Source organism: Chaetura pelagica, unplaced genomic scaffold (genome assembly GCF_000747805.2).
Source record: "Chaetura pelagica isolate M959 unplaced genomic scaffold, ChaPel_1.0 scaffold66, whole genome shotgun sequence".
Lineage (NCBI taxonomy): Eukaryota > Metazoa > Chordata > Aves > Apodiformes > Apodidae > Chaetura > Chaetura pelagica.
In genome coordinates, this window is record NW_009953811.1 from 4,482,449 (window position 1) to 4,507,935 (window position 25,487).

A 25,487-nucleotide genomic window follows, 5' to 3' on the forward strand; every position below is an offset into this window, starting at 1 on the left:
TTCCTAGCACACACTTCTTACAGTCCTGGATTTGCTTCTGTGTTTTCTTCCACTTGAATGCTTGAGAAGGGTCACTAAAGACTGGTTTTCCCTGATAAGACTTCCAGACCACTGCTCTGATGAAACCTCTAATCACACTGCAACTCCTGAGAAGCCACTGAAGTCCTAGATCAACTAGGAGGCAAATCTGTAGTGAAAAATAATCAGAACAGCATAGCTTTACCATAAAATCTTTACCTTGAAAATCTTCAAATCTTTGACATTGAGAGTTAATTGCAATTTATAAAAACTTTCACTGTCACTATGAAAAATGTATGTTCTGAATTGGAAATTATTTTCACTGGTTAAATGCTAGTGGCACTCTGGGCTGCATCAGGCAGAGTACTGCCAGCAGGTCAATGAAGCTGATCCCTGCCCTCTGCTTAGCCCTGAGAAGACGTATCTGAGTGCTGTGTCCTGATCTGGGCTCCCCAGTATGAGAGAGATATGGACATACTGGATCCACTGGATCCACCATGAGGTGGATCAAGAACTGGTTGAAAGGAAGGAGTCAGAGAGTTGTAGTCAATGGGGCAGAATCTGGTTGGAGGTGTGTGACTAGTGGAGTCCCTCAGGGGTCGGTACTGGGACTGGTGTTGTTCAACATCTTCATCAATGACCTGGATGAGGGTATAGAATGTACCCTCAGCAAGTTTGCTGATGACACTAAGCTGGGAGGAGTGGCTGACACACCAGAAGGCTATGCTGCCATTCAGAGGGACTTAGACAGGCTGGACAGTTGGGCAGGGAGAAACCTGATGAAATTCAACAAGAGGAAGTGTAGTGTTCTGCATTTGGGGAAGAGAAACACCATGTCCCAGTACAGGTTGGGGGCTGACCTGCTGAAGAGTAGTGTAGGAGAAAGGGACCTGGGGGTCCTGGTAGATAGGAGGATGACCATGAGCCAGCAATGTGCCCTTGTGGCCAAGAAGGCCAATGGCATCCTGGGGTGCATTAGAAAGGGTGTGGTTAGTCGATCAAGAGAGGTTCTCCTCCCCCTCTATTCTGCATTGGTGAGGCCGCATCTGGAGTATTGTGTCCAGTTCTGGGCCCCTCAGTTCAAGAAGGACAGAGAACTGCTTGAAAGAGTCCAGCGCAGAGCTACAAAGATGATGGAGTGGAACATCTCCCTTATGAGGAAAGGCTGAGGGAGCTGGGTCTCTTTAGCTTGGAGAAAAGGAGACTGAGGGGTGACCTCATCAATGTTTACAAATATGTAAGGGGTGAGTGTCAGGGAGATGGAGTTAGACTTTTCTCAGTGATGGCCAGTGATAGGACAAGGGGTAATGGGTGCAAATTGGAGCATAGGAGGTTCAAGGTGAATATCCGAAAAAAATTTTTTACTGTAAGAGTGACAGAGCACTGGAACAGACTGCCCAGGGAGGTTGTGGAGTCTCCCTCACTGGAGACATTCAAAACCCACCTGTATGCGTTCCTGTGTGATGTACTCTAGGTGACCCTGCTCTGGCAGGGGGGTTGGACTAGACGATCTTTCGAGGTCCCTTCCAACCCCTAGGATTCTATGATTCTATGAAAGAGAAATGCTGCTTCCAGTGAAATGCTGTGAAGATGAGGAAGGGTATCGAGCATCTCTCATATGAGGAAAGGCTGAAAGAGCTGGGACTGTTCAGCCTGGAGAAGAAAAGGCTGAGGGGGATCTTATCAATGTGTTCAACGTCAGTTTGGACAGGGCTCTGAGTAACCTGAGCTAATTGAAGATGTCCCTGCTCACTGTAGACAGGCTGGGCTAGATGACCTTTAAAGGTCCCTTCCAAACCAAACCAAACCATTCTGTCATTCTATGTATAAATACCCAGTGGGGAGGAAGTAAAGAAGATGGAGCCTTCTCAGTGGTGCCTAGTGACAGGACAAGAGGCCATGGGAACAAATTAAAATACAGGAAATTCCATTTAAAAGACAAACTTTTTTACTGTAAGGGTGATCAAACACTGGCTCAGTTTGCCCAGAGAGGTTGTGGACTCTCCACCCCTGGGGATATTAAAATCCTGCCTGGACACAGCTCTGAGCAACCTGCTGCAGGTGACCCTGCTTTGGACAGAGGTTGGATGAGATGAACCCCACAGGTCCCTTTCAAGCTCAACCAGCCTGTAATTCTGTGAAATTGCAATAAAGGAATTTAAGAAGCTTTTCCACAAAGCCCCTACTAACACAGTTTAACTTCCTCGGAAATATATTGCAAGCTTATTTAACTTTAGCAGACAACATCAGTTAAATTACTGTTTTATTGTTGTACTCGTCAGTTGGGAACCAGCTCTCATTCACTAGCAAATGTTACACACAAGACCAGTTCTTTCATAGCAAGAACATAGAAATTAATCTTTTTTTTAGAAACAGAACCAGAGACATTAAAATCTCAGCATGGCCTATGTTGCCACAGACATGCGGAACAATAAGAATCTCTTGGGTTACACCTTGTTTTCAGAAATATATAAAGAAATTTATTAATTCAAAAGCTGATATCATGATATCTTTTTAAAATTACAGTCCTGTTATATCTGACATGATGAAGCTTTGTTTAAATCCCAGCATTCCTTCAGTATTACATGACCACCTATCTACCCACAGCCATGATGCCTGTGTCACAAGGTGGCAAGATTGTTGATGCTGACACTTAACGAAAACCTATTACACAAAAGAATAAAACCCCAATCCTGTCCCTTACCCAGAAACTTGGTCACAAGAGTGTGTATGGGCTGGTTTCAACACTTGTCTGGATCTGGAAGACTTCGATATAATTTTTGCAAGGGAATCTAAATCTGACCTTGGATAATTTATTTCTAGGAATAAGGTGTTGAAGTTCTGCAAATAGTGTTCAATGCCCAGCTGAATCTTTAGATGCCTAAATACTTTTGAACAATCTGGCCTTTAATCCCCTTGTGCCCCAGCTACTCCTTGTAAAATGGAAAGAATAGAATCCCCCAAGCTCAAAGGATACTGTGAAGAAACTCTTAAAAAAAAAAAGAAAAAAAAGAAAAAAAAAAAAGAGTGAGGTGAAAAGATACTGCAATAATAAAATATAAATAGGAGCACTATGGGTAACAGCAGAGCAATATTTGCAAGTGCTGCTTCCATCTACCCAACAGTCTGGCATGCTTCCTCCCAAAGTTTGCTTACAAGAAAAGAAGAAATCAATACAAGAGATTTGAGGCACTTAAGCAGCATGGGAAGAAATGCCAGGTGAAATACTGTCTCAAATTGCTCTGAGCTTCAATTAAAGAAAACCTATTTTCCCCCAACACCACCAGACCCCATATATTACTTGCTTTTGGCCAAGCCACCCAATAGGGGCTCCATTGTCTGCTGGTCGAAGAACTGACAAAGCCTTTGCTCTGACTCACGATTTGTTACAATATACACAGTATTTTCAAGAAGCAAATTTTCATCTATTTGAAAACTTTTTTTCTTAGAAATGTGTTACTTTTCCCCATCTTCAAAACTTGGGTCTAAATCCATTGTCTGGATACACCATACTCCCTGCTCCCTGCATCCCAAGATGCAGTCAAACACTTTCAATTCTTTCTTGACTTCAACATTATAAACCCTTACATCCCTTGTATTGATTTCTAGGCATTCACAGTTTCACTCTCACAGGGTCACAGCACATGTCAAATCTTTCCTATACTGTGTACACCTTCAAGCAGCATTTTATCTAAGGAGCTCTCCTTTCCCTGCACTTGTTAGCAGTGACACATTTGCTCCTCTATTAAGGATTTTTTTGAATAATAATAACAAAAAAAGAAGAAATTCCTGTCAACTCTTCTTTCTAGTTGGTTGAAACAATTTTATGCAGATGAAGATGCAACTCCACAGAGCCTTTGAACTTTAAGCATCATTTTTACTTAGCTTTGAACTCCCAACAGGGCCCATGATCTTTCAAAGCAATATCCTTTGCCTGTGGAAGCTTCAAATAAAGCAGCAAAAGGCATGGTTAGAAAAAAATGCAAAAGATGTGGGAGTTTTTAAAAATCCTTGATGCTCCTGGAAATAAAAAACCACAACCGAGTGGTATCTGAAGAAGTGTATTTGGCACTCAAGTGTTTCCCTAATTAATTGTTTAGATGAGTGCTAAAATAAATGCAGCAGCAGCAAAGATAAACAAACCACTTTAGTAATAAAGCCATATATTTGTGCAGACACACAAAAATAAACGGCAGCGCTTAATGAGCACAAGCAATGAGAAGGAAAAACATACTTTGTGTGTGGGATCAAGCTCAAAGATATTTGAGATGTATCTCACAGCAGCCTCCCAGTCTTTGCCCCTCGTATAGCATCTTGATTTGCACAGACTAGCAGTGTAAAAATAAAGTGTGTCCTGATGAAGACAGGACATGCTTCATTTTGCTCAGGCAGCCTCATAGGAGCAAGGAAAATACTTGTGGTAAGAGACTGTTATCCCAGTTTGTTATTATTATTCTGCTGGTTTTTGTTCTTGTGATTAACTAACATAAAATCAACAAAAGGAGATGCAGAATACACTTGTACTTCCAAAATGACCAGAGGGCTTCAGCACCTCTCTTATGAAGACAGGCTGAGGGAGCTGGGCCTTCTAGAGAAGAGTGGATTTAGGCTGGGCATTAGGAAAAAGTTCTTTAATATGAAGGTGGTGGGGGCCCCATCCCTGGAGACACTGAAGGTTGGGCTTGATGGGGCTCTGAGCAATCTGTTCTAGTGTGAGATGTCCCTGCTTATTGTAGGGCGATTTAGAGGTCCCTTCTAACTCAAGACATTCTATAGTTCTATGATTCTATGCAATTGTTCCAAAGTTCTATCTGGTCCTATCTATAGATTTCCCAGAATGAAGCTTCCCATAATTTCCCCAGAAAACTATTTTGCAATCTCACAAACACTAATTTTAAAGATACTTTACCTTGTAAACAGTTTCAGCTTTCCATAATTTCCCACTGCTATTTTTTTCTGGAAAACCTTCCTAAATAATTCTACTGCTTTGCAATCTTTGTATAAAAGATTCACTAACCAGAGCAAAACAACAAAACCTCATGAATCATACAAGTAAAAATGTTATTCCCCCTGAATTCCTTATAAAATTGAAGGTTTGTTTCTGGATACTATCAACAATGCACAACTTGGAAAACTGATTAAAATACCTATTAACCAATATTCAATATATTAAACAAAGGGAATATCAAGAGTGTGCTGCACGACCCATAGGGCATGTCTCAAGCCCCCTAATTAATACCAGTTCAGAGCTGTCCAAATAATATAGTTCCATGATATACAAGCCCTATGACTCTCCAAGGATCAAGATGTGGCATTTAATCAAATCAAGATTTAAAATAAATTGCCAGCAGCCTGCTTCCAAGTTATGACAAGAGAGATGCTTGGCTTGAGAGGTATAGGCTGTATAAAATGATTGGCAACTTATCAAGAAAAGAAGAGAAAGAAGCTGGATGATTGGCAACTTAATCAGAGGGAGAAGGTAAAATACAGAAAGGGAACAAAACGAGTGCCTAAACAGCTCTGTGTTGGCTCCTGTGGCTGTCAAAGGTGGCCTTGAGCACACAGTGGCAGGAGGGCTTACACTGGAGCTTGTCTGCAAAGTAGATGAAACTGTTCAGTGTTCCTTGGCATCAATAGGATGTGAATCCTGAATGTATCTAATCACGTTTGGAGTAGCATGACTCTGTGCAGGGTTCTCTGCAGGTCACCACGGCAGCCACAAGAACACATCCAACAAAATATCATGGATGTGCAGCTTAATGGTCCTTTGCTTTGCTACCAAAAAAAATCCATAGGGCTTTAGATCAAAGTCCCCAGTCTTATTTGAAACCTAGAAAAAAACCAAACCAAAACACAACAACCAAAATAAAATAAAAAAATAAATCCAAGGAGTCCTCAACAAGCATTTCATCTTTAGCCTCTGCTGCTTCCCTGACAAAAGGTTCTTTCTCTTAATCAGTATTCATTTCATATTAAGACCAATCTGAACAACCATAATATTGCAATAGAGGTACACTGTGGATAATGTTACAGTGTGCCCTCACCTTTTATTCAACATGTTATTATCACTTTAAAAAAAGGAAAAACCGTTCAAACATTTCTGGAAAGAGAACTGAGGAATGGTGGTTAGAGGTTAGATTCTCAAATGAGCTTTGCAACCATCAGTTCTTACTGGGAATAAACATTGCTTGGTCTTTTCATACAAAAAACCTCCAAACACTACACCCTCCTATTCATCCACAGAGTGCAGTGGGTCAAGAGACAAACGGTAAAATTATGTCCTAAAAATGTGAAATTTCTTTTCCCACTTGAGATGGGGGGTAGGGGACTAAATATACACTTGGAGGGAAGTCCTGGTGAGACTGGAACCCTGCTAAGCCTTATTACAGCAAATCTATAGATATTTCCAAGAAATTGAAATCCTCCATCAGACTGCAGCATTACTCATTCTTGCATTTTGTATGAAAGAAAGATAATGTATAGCAAAATTATTTCTGGAACTGCATAGTGCACGTTTTCACTATAATGCATATCACAAGCTTTGACACAGAGATAACTAAGTGATTACTTGTCAACCTCCTCTCATTCCACCAGTCTTAAAAGACAGGATAAGAAAAGCTTTTCATGTGCAACAGCAGGCTTCAGATTAGTCCCACGGAGTTATCGAAAATGTGGAACTAAATATCAGACAAGCCCAATTTAAAATGATGAAACACTTCTGAATTCTAAAAACAATTAGGCTGATCTACAACACAGGGCCTGATACAAAGTAGGTTTGAAGCTTTCTTTTATTTTTTAAAAGGGGACATATTTTTTTATGCCAGTCATAAATTAGTATGATCAAAATTTTTTCTGAATATTTTCAAGAGCAAGTGTCACACTTCCCGAAGAGGTCTGTGGAAGATTAATATTTTACCTGGGAAGATACACGCAGAAGTGAGTTACAGGCCTAGGAAAAGCAAACAATGACTACAGCTGAAGAACAGCATCATCTCCTTTTTCTGTGGCTTTTCAGTGATGCTGTGCTGCAGATTTACTCAGTTTTCACTGCTAGGTCCCTCACTTCTGCTTGTACATCAAAGATTCTGGGGTGCTATGAAGATTAATCAGGTGAGGCTTGCAGTTATATCTTCTACTCTTCATGATGGTTGCTCCCAGAAAACACCTGCATCTTGAATACATCCGATTCCACTGGGGTTGAGATTTAAACAAACACTGACATTGGCAATGGAACTCTACTTGATCACGGGACTAAAAAGTGGTCATGTGTTTCAATATCCATTTAATTACTACCTGTGTTTAAAAAGAAACAGAAGAAACTCTCAGTTACAGCAAAATTATGCTAGTGATGGCAGCACCATTGCTCAAAACCTACTCTGAAGAGTATTTTGGCTCCCTTATTACAGAATTGCAAGATAAAATACAAAACAAAAGGTATGGGACGTTCACAACACCTTTTAGGGCTTTCACTTTTGCAACACACGTGGACAATGGATTTAAAATGAAAGTTCTGTTTCTCTGTGCTTAAGGATATTAGTATTTTAGTATGATTGCATCTGAATGAAGACATTCAAGAAGCCATTATGTTTTCAACTTAGGTTAATAATAAGGCCATTTTTCCACCCACTCTCTGGCACAGCTGTAATGTTCTTGGCCTCAAGTGGGAGGCAATGTGGAACAAGGATTAGCAAGATGGATGATATACAACATACGGTGCCAGTTCATATAAAATATTACTAGATTGGAAATGACTGTTTACTGTCTCAGTGATTACATGACCACTTTTTTTCCTTCCAAAGAACACAGAGGATGTGGTGCTGCTCTATGCCAATAAAGCTTAGTGAATAGCACCTGGGTAATGACAAATTAATTCTTGAGCTAAGCCTGATGAGGGGGTCAGCCAAAATCTTAGGCAGAGTTTATCCCCAGTACTATTTTACATGACGGAAAATGCATCCCTCCCATTCATCAGTATTAGCACATAACTGGGATTATACAACAGAAAATAAAGCGGGGGGACCAAAATGTTTACAGTACGATTATAAAACATTTAATCTTGTAGGAAGGGAGGGAGGGAGTTGGAAACAGCATCCTATGGTGCACTTCCAAATAAAATTGGACAAAACATTTAGGAATGCACTAAGCAGAACAAGTGTGGATTTGGCAGATAACAAACTGGATGAACTAGCAGGTCTTTTTTCAGTTAACATTTATGAACCTGAGACCTTTGCATCCTGGAACATGAGATCTCCTGCCTGATCTAGAGACCCACCTCTCTTGACCAAAGCCAGAGTGGCTCAACCATGAGCCGACAAGGACACTGAGCCCTGGCTCCTACTGCATGTTCAGGCACCATCATACCTCAAATGCAGAAATCCATGCGGGCCCAAGTTTTGTGTCCTGTCCAGGCATAAAATTTATTTTAGCACGAAGTCAACACAAGTTGTTTAAACTCTGAGCTCTCAGCAGTTCCAATCACTTGGGCTAGTGGCCACAGTCACTGCCAAAACATCAGCAATGCGTCAGAGCTGAAAAATGTTTTCTTTAATAATTTTAGTGAGAGAGCACTTTCATGTGAAAGAGAAACACAAGTGTTTTGAAATAATTTCTCATCCCTAAGCAAAGCTCCTCTGAAAGAGCTGTCTGCACAATCCAGACACCTCCATTTTCATGTAAATAGCTTATTGATTTAATAAAACATATAAACAGGCTTAAATAATTATTCTTCCAGCTGCAGATGATATATATTCACTGAGCAATCTATTCCCACAAAAATATTTTCATTGAAATTAATCTTAATGTTCACTTCTCTTTCCCCCACAAGCTAACATCTAGGCACTTTGAAATGCACATTAGCTACTTTAATAAACGAGTTATTCTTGGTTTTCTTAACCACACAGAGCGTAAGTGGATGATCTCTTTACATGCCTTGGACGATGAAAAAGACATTAAGGATTAGAAATTTTCCTGTTTGAGTAGCCCAGCAAGAGTAAGCCAACTTTGCAGGCTTGCTCTCATTGTCATTTCCAGAGTGTCATAGTTTCCATGAGCAGTGTCTCCAAGAGTCAGGTCACCAAAGCCTCAGCCCTGCACACCCCAGCCTTTTTTCTTCAGGGCGTTGTTCCAATATCCTGAGCAACTACCCAAAGTCTAAAAGTCTGCTCCTTTGACATGCTCAGTTTGGCAAGTACAGCAGAAATGCTGCTAGATGAGAAGAAAAAAAAGAAGAAAACAAAAGGGAGAAGTAGGCACATTCCCTTCTCCTACTCACTCCCTAATTATCATTGTGCTATTTCCTTTTAAATTGCATTTAAAATTTCAGCCCTTTACAGTGAGATCAGCAAGAACAGATCTTTGCTTCACTAAAGATGCACAAAGCCCTTTTTGTTGAGGACATGGGTCCAAACCTCGGGCATCTGGGCTGGGCGGCTTTCACTGCAGCCATGCTTTCAGTCCTTCTAGTTCATCTCTGCTGTCAATATTTCAGAACAAAGATCATTTCACTGATCTGTTTGTACAGCATATTGTACACTCTGTCATGTGCATCTGCAATACAAACAGCAGATGATAATAAGAGCATGTGGATGAGACTGCAGCCCCAGATTTTGGGTCCCTTTGTTATCTGTGGTGCACGGAACCTGCACACAGTGGAGGCTGCACTTCTGCTGCATGCACACAACATGCCATGGGCACTCTCCATAAAGTCTAAATACTCTGAATTTCCTAGAAAAGAAAAAAAATTTTTCCCCCTTCCTCTGATTTCAAAGGAGGCATTTGAAAGTAAAACCATGACCATATCAATGGGAGCGAAACAGCAAATTACGTTTTGTAATATCCTCCTTAAACACAAAATAAAGCCATGAAACTTAGGGAGAAAGAGGAACAATTCATGCCAGATGCTACCTAATGGATGTTCAATAATAAATGCTACATACAAATGTATGAAAAAATGCCCTACTTTTAAACAGGTTGTTCCCCAAAATCACATCTGACTGCAACAGTAATAACGTGTCTCACACTAAATATTTGTCTTTTTAAAAAATTTTTAAGACTGCAAGCACTTCTGACATTTGCTGCACAGAACATCACCCTCTCTCTCCTTGTAACACAGATTGCTAGTCTGCTGCTTTACATGCTGACTTCTCTTCTGTGAACTAAGACCTTGAATATCTTCAAGGGGGAAAAGCCGATGATTTTTTTTTAAGAGAGCTAAACAATTCCATGTAATGAACATCAGTTGACACGGTCAATTACCCTCTCTTTTTTCCCCCCAAAAAACAGAACCACAAAGAGGAGATTGAAACTCCTTTGGACATCATGTGCCTTACTGATTGTATCAGAATGTCAACTACATGCATAAACACGGGTGGGTGAAGTTCAGGAGTGACATGTGGATCATTAAAATGTAAGAAATGTAGGCGAAGAAAAACTTTTGCCATTTGATTTGGCCAATGATAAAGAAAGCTGCTGCAGAAACTATTCCATTGTTTCCTAATTTCCATAAAAGAACAGTTAAAAACCTTTTTTTTTGTCTTTGTAGCTGAGTGAATGGAGAAGAAAAGAATTTTTTGCTAGATTTCATGTACAGGCTTTTAAAAGAATGCATATGAAAGGAAAATAATATCAAACATAAAGGAGATGCACACTTAGTTATATTTTTGACATTCAAAAATATTCTGCAAACACATCCAATATATCACATTTTCTCCTTAATGGTTAAAACATAAGAGCAGAGTTGGGAAACTGGATATCTTTATCACTGGCTTGAAGCACATCTCTGGCTATGTCACTGTGTTTCCACACATTGGAGTTTTCCATTTATAACGTGTGAATATGTTAATGCAGCTTATTTGCATTTCTACTTCTATGTAGGAAGTCACACAAAATACCTTCCTGGATCTCACTGTGGCACCTCCTTATAATGCAAGAGCAAGAATCCTGCATTAATAACACCCTTAAAAACACCACCAGGGTTATTCAATGAAATCTCTCTGCCATCAGAACTGCTTCCTGCTTTTGTTAGGGGAGGGCTCTGAAGTCCCAGCACGAATCACCCCGACACCCCTCCTGTTGTGCACCCCAGCTTGTGCCCAGGCTGCTCCTCCTTGCCGCTGGTGCAGCCGTTACCCACACTCAAACTAAGAAGGGCACTTCTGCCTCAAATCACACCTTCATTAGACACTTGGAAAATCACCTCTAAGATGAACAGCCTTCTTAAGGAGCTTGGTGATAACAGGTTCTGCACATACACTGATACTTGTTCTTAGCTTCAAGCCTATTCCTATTTAGCAAAGCAGTGAAGAACATTATTTAACTTTAATCACTTACTGGAGTCATCAGGACTGTGTGCTTAGTTAAACAGGGGTCTTTATGAGTCAAATATTACTCTTCTCTTACTCTTCTTCTTAGTAATAAGGAGACCTGGCAATACACTAGATAGAGCATTTGATAGCAAGTAACATTAATTAAATTAAATCCTCTTACAGCATACACTCTCCAGCTAATGTAGTTTACAGTGAAATTTTCTCTGGCACTCATTTAAATATAATTGCTGCACTTATCTTGTCATGAGGTAATTTCTGAAGGTTACTTGTACTGTGCATATATAAACCTACAAGCTACACTGACCTTTAGTTGTGAGATTTTATTTTTTTTTTTACTACTTAGACTGCAGCATCTAAATAATGATAATAATAATAAAAGTAATAATAATATTTCCTTACTTTCACACAGCACCTTTTAACTCAATATACACTCAAGCAAGAACTAACAAGCAATAAAGCACAGAAAGGCACTGAATGCTAAGAGCTCAGGACTAGAAAGGAAAGCTAACACTATTGGAAATGGAAAGGCTGGGAGATGACACACTCAGAAAGCAGAATTTTGCTCAATTCTTCTGTAAAACTCCCTTCTGAGACAGTCTCCTATTCACCCTTCATACACACGCTGGCATTATCAATAGCTATGGGGCACTCCAGCATCATGCTTTGTCTTCTGTATGAATGTTGAAAGAGGTTCACATCTATTGACCCAGTTGATTGGTTTTTTTGAAACTCCCAGGTGCTTTCCTTTAGGTGGCCCAGTGATATACACTGGAAAACAGAGTAAACAATTTGCAAAACTGGAAACTGGGAGGTGTCAGTCAAATAGAAAAATAAAGCAAAACAACTCACCCCAACCTCAAAAACTACACTGTACAGAAATACCCATAAATCTACTGTCTTGAGAGTTTAATGAAATATTGGAAGGACAAGTACAGAGATAGGAAGAGAAACCCACTGAGCATGATGGCAACAAGGAGTTTGGAAAGCCCCACCTATACACAGTAGATATTTCAGGCACTTATTATGCTAAAATTTCCCCTTCAACTCTGTTGTGTGCTTTTTCTCATTCTCACAACAACAAGAAGCATCCTCAAAGTGAAGATACACTCAATTTTTCCCATTAAAAATAGGAAAAAAACAGAAGATTTTGGGCTACTCCAGTAATGTGCACCAAGCAGAGTATGACTGAGCAATCCATGCCTAAGTGCTGACAGCCTTGGGAGGTGAGAAATGCCATGTCTAAAGGGGAAGGTTTAGCCACTTCTCAGGCCACGCAATCTCTGCCCTGGGCTCAACATTACAAAAGGAAGTCCTGTTTCTCAGTTTTTAGTATTCTTAACAACAGCCTGGTGGATCACAGAATCACAGTATGGTTTGGGTTGGAAGGGACCTTAAAGATGATCTAGATCAAGCTCCCCTACATGGGCTGGGACACCTCCCACTAGACCATCCAAGCCCCATCCAACTTGGCTTTGAACACTTCCAGGGAGGGGGCATCGACAAGCTACCTGAGCAAACTGTACCAGTGTCTCACCACCCCCACAGTGAATAATTTCTTTGTAATGTCTAACCTAAATCTAGACTCTTTTAGCTTGAAACAGTTACCCCCTGTTCTATTACTACCTGCCTTTGTAAAAAGTCCCTCTCCAGCCTTCATCTAGGCCCCTTTAGGGTGTTTGTAAGGATTAGAAACATTTGACATAATTATGTCTATTTGGCCACCACAGCTTGCCAAGGCTTAATTTTTAAATGATTTTTTAGTGTTGAATGAAACGAGGGAACCTAGAATCTCCTTCTCCTTCCTCCTGCTCAAACCCAGATGCCTGTCACATTAAGAAACACCAAGCGATGCCGTTCAGCTCTTACAGCACACAATAGCAGATGATCCAGGGAGAATGTGGGACTGTGAAGCATTTTAAAACTCTTAAATAAAATGTGGGCTACAGGAGGCTCTCATTCAGAAGTAACATTTTCCCTTCCACAGAGAGTTCCCTCGTGCTCGGGTGAAGTGAATTAAAATTGACACGGAGAAAAATCTAATTGAGCCAGAGAAAACACAACACTTTTCACTATAGAAACTGAAGCCTCGGTGGAATTACTCAGGTTAATACAGTCCATTTTAAATGTACAATGATTTTTATATCCCATGATCTGCAATAATAAAGGAAGCCTGTTGTTTAATACTCGTTGTTTTAATTATGGGAGGCATAGGAAGAGTGGGAGCTGGTGCCTGTGGGTCTGCTCCACACTCATTTTCTAACTGCAGTCCTCATCAGATCTGATTAATACGTGAATAAACTAATGCAGATCTCACCTGAGCAGTGTCAACATAACAAAACCTTTGTGTCAGCCAGCCCAGGGATTCAAGCACTGAGAATGAAAGGAGCAGATTTGATTTAGACAACACAATAACAGCACAGCCAGAACGTTCTTCTCTGCCTGCTCAAAATGTCTCAAAATTTTTAGGAAAAGTCCCCACAGGTTTCTCTATCTCATTTCTTCCAGCTGGTAAAAAATGAGTTATGATATTTGTCTCCTTTTGCAAAACACTTGGAGATCTATGGCTGAAGCAGCAATGCTGCTCCTTACTGTGCCACACTCATCCTTGCAGCTAGAAAGTTTCACACAGTACGTTATATTAATCTACTCTTTATTGCTGCAGAGCTCCCTAAAATTGCAATTGAAAGCATGACATCTTGAGCTACTAGGGCAGTTTAATTATTGTTTGAAACGCAAATTTTCCGAATTCAGTTACGCAAGTAAGAGACATGGTTTATTAGAAAAGATCTTCCACCTCTTTTCACGACTCATCTTATTTTTCTAAAAGTATGTATGACTCAGATGTAGTAGTTATTTTAAATTAAAACCTTTAGGTAGTAGACACTGGAGTTTTTTCCTCCACAAATAAGAATGCATTTATGAACCACAGAGTTTAATCTGTACTGTGAAAGTCTAACGTCCCACTTAAAACTGCATCCTCATGGGCATGGACTAGACAGTAATTAGGTTCAGTGAAAACCCAGAAAGATTCACTGGAAACATTCAAATTTAGTTCTTTCACCAGATAGTCTCACAATGTTTTTATAAGCAATTAAAGAGAGACAGATTCCTGAAAATGCCTTATTCCCTGAGACAGAAAGACCAGGAGATTTATATGGGATATGCAGCCTCCTACCTGGAGCTCACTAGCTTGAGTAAAGCTCAAACCAGGCTTAGAAGCCACTACCAGGTTTTATCCTTAGGGAGTTATTTGTTATTCTCTTGAAATATGCTGATGGTTACAGGGCACTATGGAACCAATGTCTGGAAAAAAATAAATGTGACACTACAGTGGGCATAGAACATCTTTTCCTGGCATCTGTATGACAGAATTCTGACACCGAGTGGGTTGTGGGTCCTACCAGACCCAAAGCATGCTCAGTACTGTCCTCCTGCTACCCTGCTCCAGCAGAAAACAGAGGGTGACAATGTCTGGTCCTGGGAAGATAGAAGTAATGAACCAGTAATTAATCTATGCTGCAAATGCTATGCATGTATCAATTTTGTAACGTTTTGCAAAATGATAAAGAATAACAGACATCCCTTCAAGGCTTTCCTGGGGTTTAAAATGCATGTCAAGAACTAGCAAAATTGATGACATATTTATGCTAAAACGTTTTACATGGTCTTTAACTTTTTACTACAACCCATCATTGTAATATTTAAATGTCTCTCACCACTGACAGTGAAATTCTTACTGCCTTGGGATCTCTTGTTTCTATTTCATGAGCAAAACTTCTCACATTGTGGGTTTCAATTTTAGGCTTTTATTTATTTCTGCATATGTGTGCACATGCATTTCTGTAGCATTTCAGCGGGGTGGCAGGAACAGAAGATGAAAGCAATAAAATGCTGCTCTTGTGGTGGAGAGACTTGGAAGCTGCAGCACAGCTGAGATACATGCTCATAAGGCTACTCCCCAAATACACTTAATTTTTGACATTGCTCAGTTGTCAAACATTTTCTTCCTTTGAGCTCCATGCCAAAGTGTCTGAAGATTTCAGACCGGTTGCAAATCCTTTGCAAAACCTCCTCCTATGTTACAAGCAAATGATTAAAACTTTAGAACTGAAAGGAAATGAGCAAGGCTGTAAGAGAAGGGCTGTGTTTTGGTTTCTTTTGAAGTGATTGTTCTTTAAGAAAAACATACATCAGTTTTTTTATGTGGCAAGCAGCTAAATATTGTATGTTTATTCATTTAATAGAAAATTGGAAGAATTTTAGTGCTTCAACAATGTCATAAAAAGATCGAAACTCATTGATGTGAGCTTTAATATGCAATGGAAGAAATTGGATACCATAAATCTCAAACTGACAGTATCTGGCAGTGTTACAGAGGTATATATTTTAAATGCAGGCACCAATCTTGAAAATACTTAAACATGCATGTGATTTTATGTCTGAGTATTATGTCCATTGATTAATTCCTGTGCGAAAGTGTGTGCATGACTTGACTTAGATTATTCCATGCATTACAATTCTTGCCTTTGAGATTATATATTTGAAAGACTGAGGTCTGGCATATTATTCAGGTTCAACAATGAAATTCGATTAGCTTTTTTAATTTCAATTTTATTGAGAGTTAAGGCTGTTTTAACTGCCTGCCTATGTGTTTTTTCTGATGTTATGTTGGCATTACGGAAAACTTATTACCCCTTTATAGTTTAAGAACATTTGGAATTTTTTGTGAAGTTGCTCTAAAATATTCTATAGGTAAATGCTGGATCTGTGCTGAAAAAGTAATCAGGCAAAGAATTGCCTGTTTTTTTAAACTATTGTGCAAAATATTCTTTTTCAGTATTGTCTTGGAAAAAACCCTACTATTGTTTAAGCCCTCTAATTTTCAATCATTAGTCTTCAGTTGTTTCAAAATGTAGTTGCAAAAAAAAGACAGACATACGCCTTTTTTTTTTTGTTTCTTGTTTTTCCTGAACTGTCAGGATAACTAAACCCATATTTTCCCTGGAGTTGCTGAACGTACCTGGAAAGTGCATGGATTTATTTCATGCCCGAATTGAAGCTCAAACATCCTTTTCCCCCAAGTGTTTATCAGACATGAATGTTAGAGATCAATTAAGAAAACCACAACTGGCATATGAAGTCCTACTCTGCATATGAGTTTTCTATCAGTTTTAACTAAACCAATTCACGTAGTTAAAGTTTATGCACTTTTTCTGCGTAGGTGTAATTATGATGTGCTTATACAGTGTTTGCTTAATTTTGAAAATTCATATACAGATGTAAATCATAGTTAAGCTGCTACAAAACTGTGCAACCAATGAGCCCCAAAGCGATCTCCTTTAATCCCTTGGAGATATGTTACTTTTATTAATTTCTTGCAGCAACACCTAGAGTTCCCACTTCTGTACCAAGCCCCCACTGTGATAAATACTGTAAAAACATGGAGTGAAGTGATGCCTAAAAGCCCCATTAATTCTGCTACAGCTCCAGTTATTCATATGCTGTATGTAGAACTTCAGGGTTAAAGAAGGTTTTAAGTGCACCTTTTCCCTCTTTAAACACCACAACCAAAAACCACTCTCTACCCAATCCCTCCAGCATCCTCTGCTCTTGCTGTTGTGCAATCACAAACCCTTACTCCTGCTACACTATCTTTCCCAAAGATGATCTACTACTTCTGAATCCTCTGACTGGGTTGGGTTTGCTGTGATAATTTTCAGTTCCAGTTGACTTTTTTTGCCACAGCTAGTGATAGGAACATACATCTGATTTATGCGGGTGACAGGTTTGCAGTCAAGTATGCAATGGAATGTTATCCTCATCTGCTCTCCCTCTTCAAAGCAATACAAAAATATCAGTGGTCTTCAGAAATCTCAGACCCTCTCCATGCTGGACATTTATAAGCCACTGTCAGTTGTTTTCACCACAATCCTTGCACCTCATCCTGCTTATGGGGTGAAACTGTGCTGGGACCTGGGGAACAGCCGTGTCATATACTGCTCCAAGCATATTATTTCAAAATACCAAAATGAAGCAAGAGAAAAATTTCTCCAGGAAATTTTCTTACTGCTGCTTCAGGAAGACTATTCTCTGTGAGTGGAGGAAAAAAGTTAAACCTAAGAAGTTGGTTTTCTTTTTCTGTTGGCCTGCTTTTTCTCAGTCTTAAGTCTATGCTGTGCAGACCCTGGGTTTAATATTAATTGAAAGAGTTTATCCCTGTCTTCAACATACTCCAGAAACTTCAATTGTATCCCTTTTAACTTTTTTCTTCCAAACCAAGGCAGAGTCATGTATTCTTCCTCAGCTTTTCCCCTTTTAGCTTTCTTGTAAGTCAATGCTTGAAGAACTTTACAACTTAACCTTCTCAAACCTTTTACCGTGGCTTAGCCCTTCGTGACTTCATACAAAATCATACTGCTCTTCTCTGGACCTCTGCCCTTTACTATAGAATGATACTAAATAATGGTAACTGTAGTTTAAACATGATCAAAAAATCCTTCCTTAAGTGGTGCAGTATTTCCTTGAAAGCTACATTCAATGCTTCCATTTAGACATCTTATTTTCTGTGCCTTTTTGACCACATGGATACAAAACATCATGTCAGTCCTTTTATGTACACTCCTCAAATCTTCTGCTCTCAAATCTTAGAAACAATATACTCATCAACATATGTGTTCACTCAAAACTCTAATTCTCTTCTTGATCATGGTTCATTTTACACAGTTGAAATTCTTTGTATTGGATTGTTTTCTCCAGGTTATCAGGTGGTTTCACCCCCATCCAGTCCCTACTGCATGATCCAAAAAGTTGGATAACAAGTTGGAGGTTCATTCTGTCAAAGCCATTTACATAGAGAGTGGAAAAGTATCGATCTCCAATAACAGTCCCTGTTGCTCTCCAATCATCATTCCCTCTCTTCCCCCGGCCCATAACCTTTCCCCATTCTAATCTGCCCTCGATCATCTAACCACCTCCTTTCTCCATTTGAAAACGGGCCCTTCTCTGCTTCACCAGCAACCATATGTATTAGTCTCCTGTGTGACACTGTATGAAATGCCCCTGGGAAATCCAGCTTGATTATACACACCATTTCACACCTGTCCACTTTCAGAGAAACCTCTTGAAAAACTCCAGCAGATTTGTCGAATAAGAATTACCTTTTATAAAAATCAGCTCACATCTAGAATATATTTTCTAATGCTACTTATAATCCATAACAAATTCCAGAATTAAGGTTATTTAAGGTTTAAATTGAAACATTCTAAAGTCAGAGACTGAAATTTGGTTAAAACCTCAACTTTATAAATCACTTTCCCTCCTCATTGTTCTTGTATCTAGCAGCAACATCTGGCTTTTGCCAGTCTTCACTGTGTGAACCTTTTCAGGGTGCACAAAGCACCTGCTAAAAAAAAGTAAATGCTAGGCACCTTTTCATTCAGTGCATGAAAGATTTCAAGTTTACAATTGTAACAGAAGATCTCTTATCCATAGTCACTAAAGGGTAGTCTAAAACACACATGCATAATGACTGTGGTCCCAAGTCCTTCAGTTTTGACAGCATATGTGCTCATAACACAACTCATCAGATCTCAAATGCTCAATGTTTGTGTGGACCTGTGAGAGCATCCAAACCACAAAATTAGTCAAAATGTGGGGAAAAGCCCTGACTCCTGGAGAGCTGGCTGAAGAGAGCTTTTAAAAAGCACCTAAAATAGTTTTGCAAACCACAATGCATTGAAATTGCTTTGAGGGCAGGAGTGAGTAGTGGTGCAATGGCAGGAAATGAAGTTGGTTAACACCTCTGCTGCTTACTAGCACGGTCAGGATGGGTGTGTATGATGAGCAGGGTGCCACAGGTCTGCTCCAGAGCAGGACTGCCCAAGTTCCCTTTTATCTTACCACAGAAAACAAAGCACTGTGAGTGGGGATCGAATGGAGGAACTGTTCCTCCTACTTGAACAAGAGTATTTTTTGAAGGGCGTATCTGCAGCTGAAATGGTACCCAAAGAAGCCACATAATTTCTTCCTTGCCCATCCAGTCTCTCCTGTATGCAGCAGATGAATGCCTCATTATCAGATTCCTCTGCTTGCTTCCCGGTAGACTTAAATTACTATGTTAAATAGGATAATAATAAACACTGGCCTTTAACTACAGCACATCCTTGTTCACTCAGCAGCTTCCCTCTAATCTGATAAAGGGCTGGAAACAGCTACAAGCAAACACGGAGTTAGTTGTTACCCAGGCACCTCTCCCATGCTTTCTGCAATGTGATTCCTATGGAGGCACAAGCAGGCTCAGGCTCACAAAGCTGGGTTAGGGGACCCTTGATCCATACAAGAATTATCTGGTATCGAAACAGAGGCAAAGTATCAAAAGGACATTGTGGATCTGGCCCAAGGCTCTTCTGCTGCATTTCAGTGGGCAAAAGTACCCCTGTACCATCTGCTTGCTTTAGCACTTGGGACTACGAAACAAGAGCAGCCAAGGAAATCCTTCCAGCTTAGGCAGGAAGAGAGATCTTGGTAGCACTGCATACTGCCTTCGCATGGAGCCTGCTGTTTTTGAGGTATTACAGAAGCTGTCTTTAATGACCACTCTGAAAAAAAGTCATCTATCCACCCAGAATAAATTATATAAAGGCAGCAAGCTGGATTGGGAGCAGAGAGGGCTGATCTGCCTAGACTTTGAATCCCCTTAGCCCTCAGAAGCTGAAAGTGACATTAATTTCAGTTACAGGATTTCCTTTTTTTTTTTTTTTTGTACGTAGTTTACCTAATCCCCCGGATTTCTCATGTTGCAGAAAGAGGAAAAAGCTTTACAAAACAACTGGGGATAAACACAAAGTCAAATTACTTTGCTGAGCTCTTTCACACATCCAAAAAGAACTGGAGATCTGCAAACTCTGGAAAGCCCAGGGAGTTTGCTACCGACAGAGAATATTTTAACTATCAGTCACTGAAATGTAGCCATTCCTGTAATTCTCAGTTAATAATGCCAAGCTTCAACATTTGCACCAGCAGCACTATATATGTGGGAGCAAGATTACTTTTTTCTAGTCTTCCAAAGTGAGTAAAACTTGGCTTTCTACTTGTCTTCCTCCTTGTCATCCAGCTTCAGCTTTGCAGAACTGGCAAGCAATACAGAAAAGGAGGAAAGACATGAACTAGGCCGTCTGTCGTTGGAGGGTATGAAAGACAGTCTTAATAATAGCAAGAGAGAGAGAGAAGCAGCCCATGGTTATTTTTGACAGAACTGGGAGAGACTCAGATTGCAGCTTCATAAACAGTTCATCAGAGAAAAATTCTGTCCAAATTGGAGAAGCCCCTTTGGCCAAGCTAAGAGAAATACACACACAGCCCTTGTCTGGTAAGAGAGAAATCTTTCAAAAATCAAAATGCCTTTCACTTCAAAGAACAAAATGCCACCCCCCCACATGGTGTAGCGGTACTAACTTGCATTTTTGTAATTGTAATTCATGGCTTGCAGAATATTCAGAGAATATTTCTGGGTGACATCAGCCTGTGAATGCTCTGCCTGACACTGAGCCATGACCACGCAATGAAATGAAAAGTGGTCTTTTTCCAGCACTACCCAACCACAAGGTCCCCTTGATGCACCATTGTGCAAAGCTGGAGGTGGTGCAGAGAGGCAGCGGGCAGGAAAATGCCTGGTAGAACCCCAACTCACCCAACTCAAATAAAATGAAAATGGTTGTTCTGTGTGGGTGTTTTTACACAGCAGGAGACCACAGAATTTGACCTCACCTCCAAACAAAAAGTCAAAACTCTGCTTCATTACTAAATGCCAATTAGCACAGGTAAAGTATTTCTCATGACAAGAAGACTATCAGACACTTTTCAGGTCAATTTGTTTGTTTCTAACATTCTTAACAATCTCTCACACAGAATCCTTTATGCTACTGGATTAAGAAAATAAAGACCATTCCTAGTCAAGAGATATTTACAAGAAACTCAAGAGTTTTCTGTATCTAGCAACCTTGCTGGCAGATTCAGCCAGGAGGAAGGATAGAACCAGAATGGAGATAGAGTCCTCCAAAGCTTCCAAGAGAAAAGCTGATCACCAGAGGACCTTGCTGCTGTGTCAGGGATATCTAAGTCTGAAGGTTATTCTGTCTTTCTTGAGGATAAATTTCATTTACTCATTAAAACATAAAATGCCTGAAATGACATAAAAGCATCATCTTGGCATTGCTGAAACGAGTTCAAGCCAAAAAAAAAAACCCAACCCAAATCCAACCACCTTTCAAAAAGAATATTGAATATGAGGACTACAAGCCTTCATGATTAGTCTACATCAATTTGCATGACCTGTGCTTAATTCTCATGCCTTCCAGCTGCCTGGCAGACAGGTACAATAAAATGGGAAACACTATAGAAATGGGAATTTATCCACAGTATCATTCTCACTTAATTTACTGCTTAGTGGGAAGACATTTCAGTGGCCCCGGAATCAGTTCGTTCTAAGTGGACGAGTCTCAAAGGTCATCATTTGAGTGGTTTAAACTATGTAGGAGTTTGCTCATCCATAGCAGCCTGGACTGCAGAAAATCCAGTTGCTTGACCCCTCAATGCTGTCTTCTATCCAGCACTACAAGCAAAAGAGACTTGTTGAGGGGCTCTGTGGTAATGTAGCAGGGGCTACACGCTACAGCACATTGGTCCTTGGGAACAAAGGGAGCAGGAAGCAGTACACTGAAACACTCCAACAAAAAATCCCCTCTGCTTCTGAAAGGAATGAGCAATCTAATATAAGGACATGATTAGTAGGCAAAGCATGGTGAGTTGGACCCCCTCCCTGTCATTGGTGTGACACCAATCCACCAGGTCTTTTAGCCAGGAGTGATACACATGAGCAACCCAAAAGGATACTATTCAAAGCACAAGACTGTTTAACTGGGGGCAGCAAAGAAGAGGCCATTAAGAGGATCCTCTGCCCCACACCCAGGCAAGGAGGAACTGCTGAGCCTCAGCAGTGCCGTGCAGAGGAGCACCCGAAGCTGTGCTGAGTGCCGCCCGCAGCCGCGCTCACCTCTCACTGAACTGGAAATCTCAAGCGAGTGCTGTTTTGCACCGTTAGTCAATCGCCAGCCCACAAAATCATTTTATGATCTTGTCCATAGCACGTGAGCTTTAAAGATTTTTAGAAGCAGTGGCAGGAGCGCAGTAAGAATAAATAACTATCTGGTAACCTTATAGCCAGGCACACATGCATATCCAGTTATGCCTCTGAGCTGCACTAATTAGTTGTACCATTAGCAACAGTTTCACACATGGAACATGAAGTGTCAATGAAAATATACAGCTGTTTAGGGAGAAACATGATTTCTGTGAAACCAAATACTCACTTTCAGTCTACATGTAAGCATACAGCATAGCTATTATACACAGAATTCTCACATGCCTAAACATACAGTGAAAGAAAGCAACCTAGTTAAGGACAAATACTTTACTTGTGTATAAAAAAAAAGTAGGAAGGAAAAGCAACCCTTTATTTTAGAAAAATACCAGTTCCAAAAATCCTTTAATACAACTACAGAAAATAAATCAGATTTTGGAAAAAATGTTGTAATTTTTATTGCCTCTGGAGCAATGACGTAGCAAGAGCCCACTGCTATAATTTCTCCCTTTTCCTATCCTTAAAATTATTCCCACCTGGGGTGCAAAGAGAGGAAACAAAAGGAGGTAGAAAATTCTATTTTCTTCATGAGATAATCCTGGGAAAGTGACCACTTAGGTTTCCATGTTTCTTGCCAATAATGATTTCAACAAGGACAGCAATCTTTTGTTATTTTTTGCACAGTTGGAACACATGCTTCCAGATAACAGACATTTAAACTGCAATTTAAGAAGAGGAGGAAGACAGTTATCAATAGGTGTTCAGGAGTCCTCTCCTCTTAGGACTGCTGCATAACTCAACACAGTGTGCTTCTAAACACACAGCTCAGATGCAAACCTCTTTGGAAATCCTAAAGGCAAGCAAGATCACCAGAAAAAAAAACAACAAACTGAAAGGAAAGAGAGCACAACTACTGTACCTTTACTTTGGGGAGGGTTCTGACTTCTGTCTCGGAGAACGTTAATCTGGTAGACAGCTCCATAAGGCTCAAAAAGTTCTTTTAACTCTTTTTCTGACCATGAACGGGGAATCTGTCCAACAAACATCTTAATGGCATCTGGGTCTGGTTGGTCTGAATGATCCAAAGCTCCATTCATCTTGTTAGCTGTGCCGTTACTAGAAGTGGAAAAGGAGATTAAAAGGAGAAGGCAAGTTAGGAGACTACGCAGTTTTCATGTGCTCTAGATGCAGAAGATGATGTCAATTGGCACAAAACAGGAAAAAAATAAAAATCAGTATTTAATTAATAGCATAAGTATTATGAACAAAACCAATGCATTACATTTTTCATTGAGTCTGGTTTTCTCTGCAGGCTGCTGTTTAATATTACTATATAAGAAGAGAGCAGCCCCACGCAAACCAGGACTTGTGCATTTTAAAGCAGAGGATAGTTGAAAATAAGTGCAGATTTCTCTCCATGGCTGTTGTAAACAGAACTGCAGTGAATTCTCACTGAACTGGCTACTGGCAGAAACAAGGCAGTGCGTGTGTGTGTGTGTTTTGTAATAAAGTCACATGAAAGGAATATGAAACACTTGGCAATCTGTCAGATGACTAATGCAAGATGCCAACGATGAATTTGCAGATTGTGTGGAGCATCCATGTGTGCATCAAATTAGTATGATATTGCCTAGAATGGAAAACACTCCAGCTATGTGGCTGGTTGCTGCTGATTAGCTGCCTACGTTCTTTAAAAACCAAAAGTAGTCTGGAAAGCTGCAGTGAAAAGTTTTTTGCACCCTGGCATAAAAAACAACAACAACAACAAGAAAACAAACCAGCATTCAAAAAGAGTGGCAAAATTGACAACTTGGGAAAATTAAAATGCTGCTTCAAAAAAGTTCTTCTCCCTGCAAAAGAAAACCAAATTTTTGAAATTTTTCACACCCTGTAAATTGTTCTCCTGTCTGATCTCCAGATGCGCATCTCTATTCAAAACAACCACACACTTTTGCAAGGGAAAAGAACTCGTAACAAAAAATAGCCTACTCTGTGATACAAATGACACATTATATAGTAAGAGCTGTACTTTTCCTAAAACAAATAATTTTAAGTACTGAACAATACTGAATACAATACTGAAAACTGTGTCCAGCTCTGGTGCCCCCAGCACAAGAAAGATGTGGGTCTGTTGAAATGTGTCCAGAGAAGGGCCATGAAAATGATCCCAGGGCTGGAGCATCTCTCTGATAAGGACAGGCTGAGGGAGTTGGGGCTGTTCAGCCTGAAGAAGAGAAGGCTCTGGGGGGACCTCATAGTGACCTCCCAGTACCTGAAGGGACTACAGGAAAGCTAGGGAGGGGCTTTTTACAGAGGCTTGCAGTGAGAGGACAACAGGTAATGGTTTTAAGCTGAAAGAAGAGAGATTTAGCTTAGAGATCAGGCATAAATTCTTTGTGTAAGGGTGGTGAGACACTGAAACAGGCTGCCTAGAGATGTTGTGGGTGCTCCACAGGGAGTTCAAGAGCAGGATGGATGGGGCTCTGAGCAGCCTGTTCTAGTGGAAGGTGTCCCTGCCCAAGCAGGGAAGTTGGAACTTGATCTTTAAGGTCCCTTCCAACTCAAGAAATTCTGTGATTCTTTCAACAAAAAATGTAAAAATGTAACCAAAAAGTGAAAATGCAAAAAACCCTCTCGTATGATTTTTTATAATTAAGGACAGTAATTTCAACTAATTACTTGGCTAGAGATTCCGTTAGTGATAATTTTTGGATGCTTCAGTTTCAAGAAAGAACACTAATGAGACATGACTTTTAGAGCATTCCCCCATCTTTCCACTGGGGAAAGGGGGGAAATGGCCTGTGTTCAGCAATGTTGAAAGCTGATCATTGCAGAATTCAGGCATCTCCGAGCCACCTGCTACTTCCAAAAAAACTTGGCTTTAATTACAATTTCTCTGTTTGATGATTGTTCTGGAGAGAATGCCCACAGGAGGACTGGGAAGAGTACAAAATCTGCACAACCAGACAAAAATCATATTTCACATGTGAAAAAAAAGTAATAAACTA

At 40.1% G+C, this 25,487-nt stretch overlaps 1 protein-coding gene across 1 annotated transcript in view; it reads right to left on the minus strand.

Moving 5' to 3' along the window:
• CELF2 (CUGBP, Elav-like family member 2) overlaps window positions 1–25,487 on the minus strand; it is a 257,535-nt gene that overhangs the window by 105,365 nt on the left and 126,683 nt on the right. The window contains exon 2 of the mRNA XM_010001271.1: window positions 23,399–23,595. Within this exon, the coding sequence (XP_009999573.1) occupies window positions 23,399–23,595 (197 nt within the window). The remainder of the gene's footprint in view (window positions 1–23,398; window positions 23,596–25,487) is intronic.